The sequence below is a fragment of the Herpailurus yagouaroundi genome, unplaced genomic scaffold, assembly GCF_014898765.1.
Source record: "Herpailurus yagouaroundi ecotype Mexico unplaced genomic scaffold, PumYag 163, whole genome shotgun sequence".
Lineage (NCBI taxonomy): Eukaryota > Metazoa > Chordata > Mammalia > Carnivora > Felidae > Herpailurus > Herpailurus yagouaroundi.
Genome location: NW_024412404.1, coordinates 14,072,535 through 14,086,931, shown reverse-complemented (window position 1 = coordinate 14,086,931; position 14,397 = coordinate 14,072,535). Strand labels below are relative to the sequence as shown.

At 37.4% G+C, this 14,397-nt stretch overlaps 1 protein-coding gene across 2 annotated transcripts in view; it reads left to right on the top strand.

The window, feature by feature from the left end:
* The window catches only part of P4HA1 (prolyl 4-hydroxylase subunit alpha 1), a 90,893-nt gene extending 80,882 nt beyond the window's left edge, over nucleotides 1-10,011 (top strand). For both annotated transcript variants that reach the window (XM_040485350.1, XM_040485349.1), the window contains exons 12-15: nucleotides 2,219-2,284; nucleotides 6,107-6,175; nucleotides 6,690-6,786; nucleotides 8,219-10,011. In XM_040485350.1, the coding sequence (XP_040341284.1) occupies nucleotides 2,219-2,284; nucleotides 6,107-6,175; nucleotides 6,690-6,786; nucleotides 8,219-8,289 (303 nt within the window). In that variant the 3' untranslated portion in view covers nucleotides 8,290-10,011. The remainder of the gene's footprint in view (nucleotides 1-2,218; nucleotides 2,285-6,106; nucleotides 6,176-6,689; nucleotides 6,787-8,218) is intronic.
* Nucleotides 10,012-14,397: the final 4,386 nt, after the last annotated feature.

The following is a 14,397-nucleotide window of genomic DNA, read 5'->3' as shown; positions in this document are numbered from 1 at the left end:
TGTTGAAAATTTAAAGTTTGATGGATAAATTAAAACAGATTAGGGACGGGCGCCTGGGTGGCTCAGTTGATTGAGCATCCGACTTCGGCTCAGGTCATGAATTCATGGGTCCTGGGTTCAAGCCCCACATTGGGCTCTGTGCTGATAGTGCAGAGCCTGCTTGGGATCCTGTCTCTCCTCTCTCTCTCTCTCTCTGTGCCTCTCCCCCACTCATGCTTTCTCTCTCAAATAAATAAACTTAAAAAAACAGAGACAGTTGAAGTGCATTAGTGAATGAATTGGTAAATCTGAAGAAATTATAAGAATACATTAAGAGACAAGATAAAAAATACAAAACAGATGTAGAGAGATACTGGAGAATATATAATAGAAAGCAGTTTGCTAAAAAGCTGTCCTTTACCAAGTACTACTCTTGCTTAAGATTAATAAATATTAACCTTACTTTTTTCACATTAAGCTATAAATTATACATTATACAAGTATACAAGTCCTCATTAAGCTTTATCATAAATACATGAATTCTAAGAACTGTCTTGGGCATTTTAATAAACTTCTTGATCTACTGTCATTTTAAAATAAGAGTACATTTTTTTGAAGGAAAACAGCCTATATTGTGTCATGGCCCTTGACTAGCTTAAATCCCAGAATTGTACTCTTTTTCTATGTAGGCCAGCAAGGAATATATTTTTAGTCTTTCCCTTCTTTTTTCAATTATTGAAAAATGTCTGAGAGTCTTGAATGATGTGAAAGAGTACAGTTCAAGCTCTGACATTAGTGCAACTAAATTTTTTTCTTAGTTTTTTATTTTGAAATAATTACAGATTCCTAGGAAGTTGCAAGGAAATGTACAGGGAAGTCCTATGAACCCTTCCCTCAGCCTCCCCCAATGTTAACATCTTGGATTACTGTAGTTGACTATCAAAACCAAGAAATAAGCATTGGCACAAGACATAGAGCTATTTCATATTTCACCAGTTCTATTTGCACTAATTGTGTGTGTATCTATGCAGTTTTATTACATGTGTAACTTTGTGAAAGTACCACACAATCAGGATGCATAACTGCACCATGACTGCAAGACTCCCTTACAGTCCTGCTCTTATAGCTGCACATACCCTTCTGCTTCCCATCCCTTAACTGCTGGTAGCTGCTAATCTGTTCTTCTCTGTAATTATCATTTCAGAAATGTTATATAGATGTTATATGCAGTATGTATCTCTTTTCACTCAGCAGCATAATTCCTCTGAGGTTAGTGGAGTTCTTAAAGAATGTGTCAGTAGTGTGTTCTTTTTTATTGCTCAGTAGGAGTTCACAGTATAGACACACCACAGTTGGTTAATTGTTCATTCTTTGAAGGACAGTAAGGTAGTTTCCAGTTTGGGGCTATTACCAATAAAGATGTGTATAAATTTCTGTGTGAAAAATACATTTTCATTTTTCTGGGATAACTGCCAAGACACTGTATTGTATTTTAATTTAGATTTAAATACCTAGATGTGAATTGTCCAGCCAGATTAAAGTGCCGACTGTCCAAAAGAATGACAAGCATAGTAGCAGTAAACATTTGAATGGACCATGAGTTCAATTTAAATCTCAAGGTAAATTCTTTACCTGCAGAGAATAGAGTTCATGAATGTAGCTAAGAGGCTCTTTCCCCCCTGCCCCTTTGGAAGCTAAAACTATAGGCATTAATTAATAATCTGTGGATAGTAGATACTGATTTTCGTTATTTAGGCTAATTAATATAGGTCCCCCCTACCCCCAGTGGTCTTATCAAAAGTATTCACTGTACAGGGGCGCCTGGGTGGCGCAGTCGGTTAAGCGTCCGACTTCAGCCAGGTCACGATCTCGCGGTCCGTGAGTTCGAGCTCCGCGTCAGGCTCTGGGCTGATGGCTCGGAGCCTGGAGCCTGTTTCCGATTCTGTGTCTCCCTCTCACTCTGCCCCTCCCCCGTTCATGCTCTGTCTCTCTCTGTCCCAAAAATAAATAAAAAACGTTGAAAAAAAAATTAAAAAAAAAAAAAAAGTATTCACTGTACAATCTGAATCAACAACCAACAAGTATTTGAGTGCTTGCTGTATATCATGCACTAGACATTATAAATGAACCTTTTGGGTTTTTTTGGCATACCCTTAAGCATATTACTGGTATTTAGTGCCACTGGATAATTTGCATTCCTGAATTTTATACCATTGAATTTGTTGTGTTTTATTCACAGAAAGATGAACCAGATGCTTTCAAAGAGCTGGGGACAGGAAATAGAATTGCTACCTGGCTGTTTTATGTAAGTTATAGCTAAAAAAAAATTTTTTTTTGCTAAAATTTTTAAGTTGGGATTTTATCACATGATGTTTATTTTGATGTTCAGATGTCTGTTTTCCTTAGCTCTAATTTAACATCCTAATTTAAAGTTTTTACAACTCAGTAAGTGGAGGGTTTTTGCATTTGTAACTTTTTCAGATAGTAATTTTAACTTTTTTATTCAGGTTTTAATATTACTAACAGTCTCAGGGCACCTGGGTGGCTCAGTCTGTTGAGCATCTGACTCAGGTCATGATTTCACGCTTTGTGAGTTTGAGCCCCATATTGGGCTCTGCGCTGACAGTGCAGAGCCTGCTTGGGATTCTCTCTCCCTCTCCCCCATTTGTGCTCTTCTCTCTCTAATTAAATAAATAAACTTAAAAATATAAAAAAATTAATATTACTAACAGTCTATTTGGAGACAATCATTGTGGATATTTTGGTGTATGGACTGTTCAGATGTGTATATAGGCATCTCTGTATATATTCACACACATTTAATAAACTTTCCTTTTGAATTTTTTATTGATACATATAAGAAAAGTATACAAATCCTAAGTACTATAACCTGATAAGTTTTCACAAAGTGAATACATCTGGTGTAAGCAGCTAAATCTAGAGAGCACATTATAGCATCCTGGAAGCCCCATTAAGGGTAACCATTTTCACATTGTTTAGTAAAATTTCAAAACAGTATGATCATTATTTTTAAAATTGTTTATATACCGGGGCACCTGATGGCTCAGTTGGTTAAGAGTCTGACTCTTGCTTTCTGCTCAGGTCATGAGCTCACAGTTGGTGAGTTTAAGTCCCTCATTGTGAGTTCCCTGCTTGGGAATCTCTGCCTGCCCCCCTGCTCGTGCACCTGCACGCTCTCTCTTTCCCAAAAGAAATAAACTTTAAAATTGTTCATATACTTAAACATATTAAAAAAATTAAACTTTGGTCATAATACTTGCCCCAGTTATCTTTTGTTGCATAACAAATCACCCCAAAACTGAATAGATTAAAATAACTATTTTTATGTCGCATGGTTGTAAGGTGGGCTTCACTCCTGGTTCTTGCTGTGGATCATTCATACATCTGTAATCAGTTGATGACTGGCACTGGGGTCATCTTGAAGGTGGAGGCTGGCTTTGGCCAGAGTACCTGCATGTGGTCTGGGCTTCTTCCCAGCATGGTGACTAGATTGCAAGAGCAAGTATCTCTGCAAAAAGCAAGGCTGAAATGCATGGCATTTTTATTACCTACCTTCAGAAGGCTTTTATTAATCAAGGCAATTACAAAGATCTGCCAAGTTTCAAGGGGAGGAGACATGGACCCTACCACTCAATAAGAATGTCAGTGTCATGTAAACAGAACATGTAGGACAGGGAATACTGGGAAATAGTATATTTGGAAAATATAACCTTCTACAATGTTGTAACCTTTGTTAACTTCAAAAGATGAATTTTAAGTCTAGACATAAATTTTGCTTATTTCATTGTTTTGTCCACCCCTAACCCATTTGAGTGATAGGAAAATGGCATCTCTTTTTGCTGTTTATCTCACTCCCTACCAAAATTTGTGTATCTCTGCTCAGTCTCATTTTCCTGCTTCATTGCTTCCTGCTACCTTCCCTATTTGTCTTTTACTTTATTTCTTCCATTCTTCTCTCTCTCCTTCCCTCTTTGCAATCCACCTTTTCACCTTCCTACCTCATCACCCTCCTTCCCTCTTACAACCTTATCTGTTTCTAAAAAGATTTAAGATACCATAAAAAAAGGATTTAAGCACTGTAATAAAAAGGATTTAGGATTAAAAAAGAATTTGAGACATATAATGTTAAAGATGAGAGAGAATTATTACAAAGGGAAAACCAGGAGAGACGATGATACATTATACAAAATTCATGCTGTGAAATCTTGTATACTTTTTAGAAGTGAATTCTCCATAATTGTACCAATTTATAGCCTACCTTTAAGTGTGATATGTTTGTTAACCTTTTGGTCTGCACATCTTTCACTTATTATATTGGCAGTTATTGTGGTTTTAGTTTGTATTATTAGAGAGGTTGGTCATCTCTTCTGATGTTTGAGACATTAACCATTTTTTTTTGCTTTTATGAATATCGATGCTATACATTATTTGGTCCAATATCCATAAATATTAGATTATTTGACCATTAGATTATATGTTTGATTATTATATTCTATCTTAACTATATAGCATTTTGATTAGATCAGTAATTTTGCCCCCCACCCCCTGCCATTGTTTAAGTATTGTCCTACATGGTCCATTTAGCCCAACTTTTTCATTTCTTCAGTTAGCTCTTTGCTCCAGTGGATGTGTTCATCATAGTACAATATCCTTCTTTATCTCAGTGCTTTTATTTTTATTTAAACTGTGTTCGATATTAAGATCAAACTCTATTTTCTTTGGTATAGCATTTGCCTGGCAATCTTTTTGTTTCAAGGCTTCTTGTTTTAGATGTGACTCTTGGATATAGCACAGTTGGGCTTTGCTTTGTGATACAGTCTTTGTATATACGTTCTACTTACATTGCTTTTGAAAAAATCTTCACTGCATGATAGGTTTCCTGTCTCATTTTCCCTTAATTTGGAAGATTTGTGTTTTACATTTAAAAATTCCAAATTTTAATTCTGGTATAATTAACATACAGTGTGATATTAATTTCAGCTCTACAATTTAGTGATTCAACACTTACATACAACACCTGGTGCTTATCACAAGTGCACTCCCAAATCCCCATTACCTGTTTACCAGAGTGGAAGGGGGATGGATGGGTAAATCATCAGTTTGTTCTCTACAGTTAGAAGTCTGTTTCATGGTTTGTCTCTTTTGTTCCTTTGTTTCGTTTCTTAAATTCCACATATGAGTGAAATCATACAGTATTTGTTTTTCTCTGGCAGACTTATTTTGCTTAACATAATATTCTCTAGATCCATCCATGTTGTTGCAAATGGCAAGCTTTCATTTTGTATGGCTGAATAATATTCCATTGTATATATAGACCACATCTTCCGTATCCTTTCATCAGTGGACACTTGAGCTGTTTCCATAATTTGGCTGTTGTAAATAATGCTGCGATAAACATAAGGGTGCCTACATCCTTTTGAATTAGTGTTTTCATTTTCTTTGGGTAAATACCCAGTAGGAGCACCTGCTATAAATACTGTAGACATTAAAGCTGAGCAATGAACAAAATAGATGAAAATTCCTGCCCCCATGGAGATTATATTCTAGTGCAATAAATACATAGTTATACCCTTGTATTACTTGATTTGATTTTAAATCCTCTTTTTTTTTTTTTTTTTTTTTTACCTCTGGCTATAAAAGAAGTAGCTATAAAAGACATCCCTATCTCCCTTCCTGACTTTATCATTTCTTTTACTTTTATTTTTTTTAAATATAAGTATATAAACCTAGAATAGAACAGCATCTTTTTTTGTTTAAAAACTGAGTAGCATGGGGGCACCTGGGTGGCTCAGTTGGTTGAGCGTCCAACTCTTGGTTTTGACTCAGGCTATGACCTCACAGTTTCGTGGGTTTGAACCCTGTATTGGGCTGAGCACTGACAGTGTGGATGGAGCCTGCTTGGGATTCTGTTTCTCTGCCGCTCCCTCACTCGCATTGTCTCAAATAAGTAATAAATAAATATAAAAAACCTGAATAGCCTGCACAAACTATGTAAATAGAAGTCCAGATGTTCTCATATTCTCTGCAGTATCATGCCTTCCTCACAATGGCATATTTAACCTTATTATACCAGTGCTTCTGATAATACTGTCTGCAATTCTTATAGATGAGTGATGTGTCAGCAGGAGGAGCCACTGTTTTTCCTGAAGTAGGAGCTAGTGTTTGGCCCAAAAAGGTAAACTTGGTTCATTTGTTATTTTAATTTTGTGTGTCTTTTTTTTTTCCCTGAGGAAGAGATGCACCTTTGTTTCACGGTCTAATTAATGAATAACATTTTTAAAGATAGAGATAATGTAGTCCTTAAGGTCCTTAAGTATACTAGGTAAAATTTTAAATATCTTTATGGTACACTTTACAATGATTACCTAGAAATAATGAACCAAGGATTAGTACTCAAAAGTTTGCATTCCTAAAATGGGTTCCATATGATGGAACCTCCATCTTACTACTGTAAGATTTGTTAGCTTTGTTTTGGCAAATCCCCTTTGTCAGGCAGCTTTGTGGTATTGACATTTTCATGTGATCACCAAAATTTTGTAAATGGTTTAGTCATATTTTCAGAATTTTATTAGGGAAGACATAATGCTGCCATGGAGGAGTACTTCCACAGGAACAGAGGAAAATTTAATTACTACAAAAAGTGATAACCTATATCATATTTGGAGATAATTTTGTATTATTCTCCACAGGGAACTGCTGTTTTCTGGTATAATCTGTTTGCCAGTGGAGAAGGAGATTACAGTACACGGCATGCGGCCTGTCCAGTGCTAGTTGGAAACAAATGGGGTAAATATTTCCTATATTCTCTTTTGACTTTTGTCTCATATTTTGAAATTAGGGTAGTCTATATCTTAAAAAGAAAACAAAACTCCTAACATTGAAAGGGATTCAACCAACCAAGTTTCTGATTTTAATATAAATTTACTTTCAATAGATCAGAATTCTGATGACAGATTTTAACAGTAGTCCCGCTTCTTCACTCAAAGTTGAAGAAGACAGTATCTTTCCCTCAAGGAGTGTACAGTTGTCTGAGACACACTAATGGATAAATCAGAATATAGTGTAGTACACACTAATACGGAGATGTATACAGAAGATGAGGACTCCTTATAGTTGGGAGGCTTCTTCAAAGCTTAATTTTATAATTTGCTCTTGAAGAGAGAGCCGTATGTTTTCCAGGCATGTTAGGGACCAGGGCCAGGACTAGTGTGAGGCTAGAGAGGCACTCAGGGTCAGGGTCATGCTAGTTTTTAATGTGGCCAGTCATAAAGAAATAGAAGCAGGTGAATTTATTTTTCTACATATTATTTAACCCCATAAATCCTTTTCAATATGTGTCACTAGCCACCTTTCAGGTACTTAGTAGCCACATGTGTCTAGTGGCTACTGTCTCAGACATAGCAGGACTAAGGAGTGACACGTGATTGTTAGGATTTTAAAAATCTTCTTTGATGATTATGTTTGAGAATCACTGGACTAGAATGAGGCTAGTGGAGGAGAGATCAGTTTAGAAGGCTCTTTTACATTGCCTAAGTGGGTGATGATGAAAACCTGGACTATGGTAGAAGCAAAAGGATTGGAGAGTAAAGAGACAGAAGAGATATATAAGGAAAAGTGGCAGGCTTTGATGAATGATAGATGGGATATAGGAGTTGAGAAAGATAAGAGTAATTATGGGTCCTAGTTTACTTTGTACATGTTGAAGCCATCGATTGGGTTCTATGATAAAGAAGGAGTAGAAAATTCTGTTTGAGTTACATTAAAAAGCAGTATCTTGGAATCAAGGAAATTTAATGAGCACATAATAGTAGTGATTGATTGTAGAATTGTTCCTGTACATTGGAGGCTTTGTGTTCGTCTCTAAAATGTCCCTGTATTAGTGATAGTATTTTTGCAAACAGTTAAAACAATGTTCTGTCTCTACCTACATCTTCATTCCAATTGCATTTCATTTCAAGATTTACATTAAACATCAGAAACTTTAGGAAATGCACATACATAGACTCTCATGTGCTTCCAACATTTAGCGAAGTTTTGTGGGTTTTTTTTTTGTTTTTTTTTGTTTTTTTTTAAATAGAGTGCCTAGGTACCATCTGCTTCCATCTTATTTTGGTCTTGAACTTTTAGCTCATGTAGAAACTTTGTTATAGGCCTAGTTCTTACAAGTGAATTAAATTTTAGATAGTGGAGAATATTAATGTATTTTTTTCTCTCACAGTATCTAATAAATGGCTCCATGAACGTGGACAAGAATTTCGAAGACCATGCACCTTATCAGAATTGGAATGACAAATAGGCTTCCCTTCCTCTCCTGCTATACTCTAATGTGTCTGACATGCACATTTCCCAGTCTTAACTTTCAAGAGTTTACAATTGACTAACACTCCATGATTGGTTTCAGTCATGAACCTCATCCCATGTTTCATCTGTGGACAATCACTAACTTTGTGGGGTTTTTTTCCTTTTAAAAGTAACACTAAATCACCATATTGTACATATAAACCTTTAAAGTTCAGTTGGTATCACAGAGGATAAAGCAAGGTAGAGTTAAAAAATAAGGAATTTTTACATTTATATCTTAAAGAACTTCTTGGTTGGATAAAAAAAAAACACTTTATGCATCTGATTATAGTATTTCACTACATCTCAGTTGGTAGGGGGTAGGCTAGAATGGGCCATGTGATTATAAGCCTTATAGTTTGGACCTAGGTATTACATTTACCTAGTCTTATTTTCTGGATCTGCCTAAAGACTAGGAGTAAACTAGACCTCTAATCTGGGTTCCATTTGATGTTTACCCCTCCATACGCTATTCTAAGTTGATTTTTTTCCTCTCAAATCTTTTTAAAGAAAGTATACTGTATTTTACCAATCCCATTCTTCTCTCACAGCTCCTCTGTGGTGAATCAAATCTGCTTGAGTTAAAATAATTTGATTAAAAAGGTTTTTTATTGCAAAGCCCTATATAACAACAGTGGGCCTTCTTAACTAAAATGATCATTAGTCTGTTTATTTCTCCCTTAAATGACTAATGGTTTTGTCCATAAAATTTGCTGTTTTTTGTAATGCTAATACCTTGCCTCTTATCCCTGCTATAGCAGGGTGGTGATATTGGCGTTCTGATAAAATAAATATCGTGCCTTAGGAGACTGGAAATTTTAAAATGTACAAGTCCTTTTAATGATGAGGGAATTGATAAAAAAAAAAAAGAAGAATCTTTTTTCTAAAAAAGCCAAAATGTCTGTTTTTTTTCACTTCTGAAATGTGACGACAATGACCTATTTATGATCTTAAATCTTTTTTTAAAAATGTTTCTGTTTTCTGTGTGGTATTTTTCTTATTTGAATGTGAATGCATACTCTAGTGCCAACAGGTGATTTCTATGGATGTGTGTGTGTGTTTTTTGTTTTGTTTTGTTTTTAATACAGAGGACTTAGATCTATCCTTTTGGTTTTCATTCACTTTCATGTCACACTGTTATGGTAGAACTCTGAACTTTCAGCCATTCAATCAATCAGAATATGTTTCCTTCAAAAGAAGCTCTACAACTTGTGGTTATAAGGTTACTATAATAATGGTACTTAAGACTTTCTCTTATCCAAAAGTGTGGTATAATATAAAGCCATGAACCCAAAGAAGTATATCAGTTGACCCTTAAAACTAACCTTTTACATTTCTTATGGTGAGTCTTAATTCATACAAGGGCTCTTTATCCTTTATGCACTATTTAAATATTTAAGGAAGAGTTTGGTTGTTTGGGTAAGAAGGTATTAAATCAACTGTGAAATTCCTTTCTCCCAAATACTTTGTTTCACCACAGCTATTTTAGTAAGAAATATTGGAAATGACCTTTAGTACTTTAATTTAGATTTTTTTATACATGATTTTAAAAAATCCTGTTAGAAGCAATTTAATGCAAAAGGATAGAAATTAAATGGGAGTTCAATGAATGGAAACTAACCTTTCTTATGTGTTTTAGCAAATAGAATAAAAGTAATATATATTTCGGAAGCAATGACATACTCTTACAAATTTCCTCATTATATTCAACCTAGACTCTCTATGGGGACCAGTAAACTCTTTTCAGCATTAGATCTTACAGAACCCTCCCACATTTCCAATGTTACCATTTTTCTTTCCAAATGGAAAGGAGGAAAAAAATCCAGTAAAAAGCTTTGAGTCCAGTGGTCATTGCAATTTTTTTTCTTACGGTGAACATTAAATGAGGGCTACATACCAACCCTGGATGCCCTGGGACACAGAAAAAAAAAGGCATGGTTTACAAAAGCAACTAAAGGGGCACTTGAGTGGCTTAGGTCCCAATCTCGCAGTTCATGAGATTGAACCCCATGTTGGACTCTGCACTGACAGCACAGAGCCTGCTTGGGATTCTCTCTCTCTGCCCTTCCCCTGCTTCCACACATGCTCTTCCTCTAAGTAATTATTTAAAAGAGCAACTAGAATATAAAGGACCCTGCCAAGGGTAGGAGAGCTGCTGGAACGGTCTCTGGATTAGAGGGACTGGTAAGTGCCATGGTTTATGTTCTCCCTCTACTTTGATAGCATGGACGGGAGTGGGGTCTGGGCACCCTAGCAGGCCTACTACCTTAGTGAGACCTAGGCCTCTAGCCCACACCAGCCCCAGATATCCTGCCAAGACAGCCCCAGGTGGAGCCAAGATTGGGCACACACAAAGAAACCCCTAGTGAGTGCTCACTATAGCTCCAGCCATCTTAGCAAGGTGACACAGGCCCAGAGAACCCCGGAATACTCCAAATCTGCCCACTTTGGCTCCAGATGACTTGCTAGGGCACCCATGGCACAGCACTCCAGGACCCCCTGGCCCATGCCCACCTTGGTCCCAACACTTCAAGGTACCCTTATGTGGAATGCCCTGGAACCCCCAGGCCCACACCCTGCCTCAGCAACAACTGCCTCTCTAGGGTACCCCCTGCACTGAGCACCTCAGGGCACCCCAGCCTGAACCCACCTCAGTTTCAGCTGTCCTGCCAGGGTGTCCTCTGCACCAAGAGCCCCAGGACCATGCCAGCCCATGCCCACTTCAGCTACAGCTCACCTGCCAGGGCACGCCCTCTGTGGAGTGCCCCCAGGACCCCCAGCCCACACCCAACCTTGGCTCTAGCTACCCCACCAGGGTGCTCTCTGCACAGAGCACAACAGATTCCCCAACTTGTGCCCCATCAATGTACCCTTTGCCCAGAGACCTCAGGCACCACCCCAGACTACGCCCATTTCAGCTCTGGCCATCCAATAAGGACAAACCTAGCACCCCCAGCTTATGCCAGCCATTGCTTCAGCCAGAAAACCGAAGTCACCAGGTACACATAGTCTACATGGGATGACCATACACAAGACCATTCCTTTGAGTTTAGGAGAAGTAGCTATTCCACCTAATTCATAGAAATATACACAGTAAGTTGAGCAAAATAGACTGAGAAATGTGTTTCAAATAAAAGAACAAGACAAAACTTCAGAGAACTAAATGAAATGGAGATAAGCAATATGCCTGATAAACAGTTTAATGATCATAAAGATGCTCACTACACTGGAGAGAACAGAAGAGCTCTGTGTGAACTTGAACAAAGAAAAATATAAAAAGAACCAATCAGTTGAATACAATAACTGAAAAAAATACACTAAAAAGAATCAACAGATTAGCAGATGCAGAAAAATGGATCAGTGATCTCTTTTTTATTTTTTATGTCTTATTTTTGAGAGAGACAGCATAGCGTGATCAGGGAAGGGGCAGAGAGATGGAGACAGAAATCTGAGGCAGGCACCAGGCTCTGAGCTATCAGCAAAGAGCCCAACATGGGGCTCAAACTCACAAACTGTGAGATTATGACCTGAGCCAAAGTCAGACGCCCAACCGACTGAGCCACCCAGGTGCCCCTGGATCAGTGATCTTAAAGGGTAATGGAAAGCAACCAAGTTGGAGAGCAAAAGAAAGATAAAAATGTTGAGGTTTGAGAGAGCAAAGCGGGAGAGGAACAGAGAGAAATTCCAAGCAGGCTCCACGCTGTCAGCACAGAGCCTGATGTGGGGCTTGAACTCTCAAATTGTGAGATCATGACCTGAGCCGAAATCAAGATTTGGACACTTAACTGACTGAGCCATCCAGGCACCCCAAGAGAAAACAGTTTTTAAAAATGAGGATAGGTTAAGGGATCTCTTGGACAACATCAAGCAAATACATTATAGGGATCCCAGCAGGAGAAAAGAGAGAATAAGGTGCAGAAAACTTCCCTAACCTGAGGAAGGAAACACATCTAGGTTCAGGAAGCAGAGTTCAGCAGAAACTTTGTAGGCTAGAAGGGAGTGCTGAAAGGAAAAAAACCTGCAACCAAGACTAGACTATCATTCAGAATTGGAGAAAAGTTTCCTAGACAAAATTTGGGGTTTATCACTACTGGGGTGCTCTGGGTAACTCTTGGTTTTGGATCAGGTCATGATCTCATGGTTCATGGGATTAAACACAGAGTCTGCTTAGGATTCTCTCCCTCTCTCTCTGCCCCTCTCCAACTTGCACTCACGCTCTCCCAAAAATAAATAAATTTGGGGGGCGTCTGAGTGGCTCAGTTGGTTAAGCATCTGACTTGGGCTCAGGTCATGATCTCACTGCTTGTGAGTTCGAGCCCCATATTGGGCTCTATGCTGACAGCTCAGAGTCTGGAGCCTGCTTCGGATTCCATCTCCCTGTCTGCCTTCCCCCACTCACGCTGTCTCTCTCTCTCTCTCTCTCTCAAAAAAAAACATTAAAAAATGTCACAAATTTTTAAAAAAAGTTTATCACTGCTAAACTGGCCTTAGAAGAAATGTTGAAGGGACTTCTTTACATGTGAAAGAAAAGGTCATAATTAGAAGAAGCTTCTGAATAAAAAGATGTAAACTATGACAACACACACAGAAAACATGGGAAGAATAAATAAGTTCTTTTAGGGGGCACATGGGTGGCCCAGTCAGTTAAGTGTCCAACTTCTAGTTTCAGCTCAGATCACGATCTCACAGTTCAGAGATCTCCACATTGGGCTCCATGCTGACAGAGTGAGGCTTGCTTGGGATTTGCTCTCTTCCTCTCTGCCCCTCCCCTCACAAGTAAACAAACAAGCAATAAATAGAGTTCTTTTAGAATGTATTCAAACTTAGCCATCAACTCAATACATACACACATATGCTTATGATGTTATATATGAACCTCATGGTAACCACAAACCCCAAATCTGTGACAGATACACAAAAAATACAGAGAAAGCAAGCCAAAAATAACACTGAAGAAAGGCATCAATCACAAAGAGAAGAAAGGAACAACAAGAACTATAAAACCAACCCGGAAACAGTTCACAAAATGGCAATAAGAACATACTTATCAAAAATCACTTTAAATGTAAATGGTCTAATCAAAACATATAGAGTGGTGGAATGGATAAAAACAAAAACAAAAACAAAAAAACCCCAAGATCTGTATGCTGCCTGCAAGAGCCACGCTTAAGACTAAAGACACAGACTAAAAGTGAAAGGATAGAAAAAGGTACTGCATGCAAATAGAAGGGGGAAAAAAAGCCAGGGTAGCAATACTTTTATCAGACAAAATAGACTTTAAAACAAAGACTATAACAAAAGACAAGACCATTAATAATGATAAAGAGAATCTAACAAGAGAATATAACAATTGTAAATATCTATGCACCCAATATTGGAGCACCCAAGTACATACAGCAAATATTAATAGACATAAAGGGAAAAATTGACAGTAATAAGATAATAGTAGGGGACTTTAACACCCCATTTATATCAATGGATAGATCATCCAGGCAGAAAAACAATAAGGAAACAAGTGTCATCAAATGACACATTAGGCCAAATGGAGTTTACCCATATATACAGAACATTCCATCCAAAAACAACAGAATCCACATTCTTTTCAAGTGCACATGTAGTATTTTCCAGGATAGACCACATGTTGGGTCACAAATCTCAATAAATTTAAGAAGAATGAAATATGCATCTTTTCAGACCACAATGGTATTAAACTAGAAATCAATTATAAGAAAAATCTAGAAAACACAGGTACATGAAGGTTAAATAACATGCTACTCAACAATGAATGATCAACCAACAAATCAAACAGGAAATAAAAAAAATACATGGAGACAAATGAAAATGAAAGTAAAGTGGTCCAAATTCTTTGAGACACAGTGAAAACATTTCTACGAAGGAAATGTATAGCAATGCAGGCATACCTCAAGAAACAAAAATCTCAACTATGCAATCTAACCTTACACCTAAAGGGGCTAGAAAAAGAACAAAGCTCAAAGTTAGTAGAAGGAAGGAAATAATAAAGATCAGAGTGGAAAAATGAGATAGAGACTAAAAAAA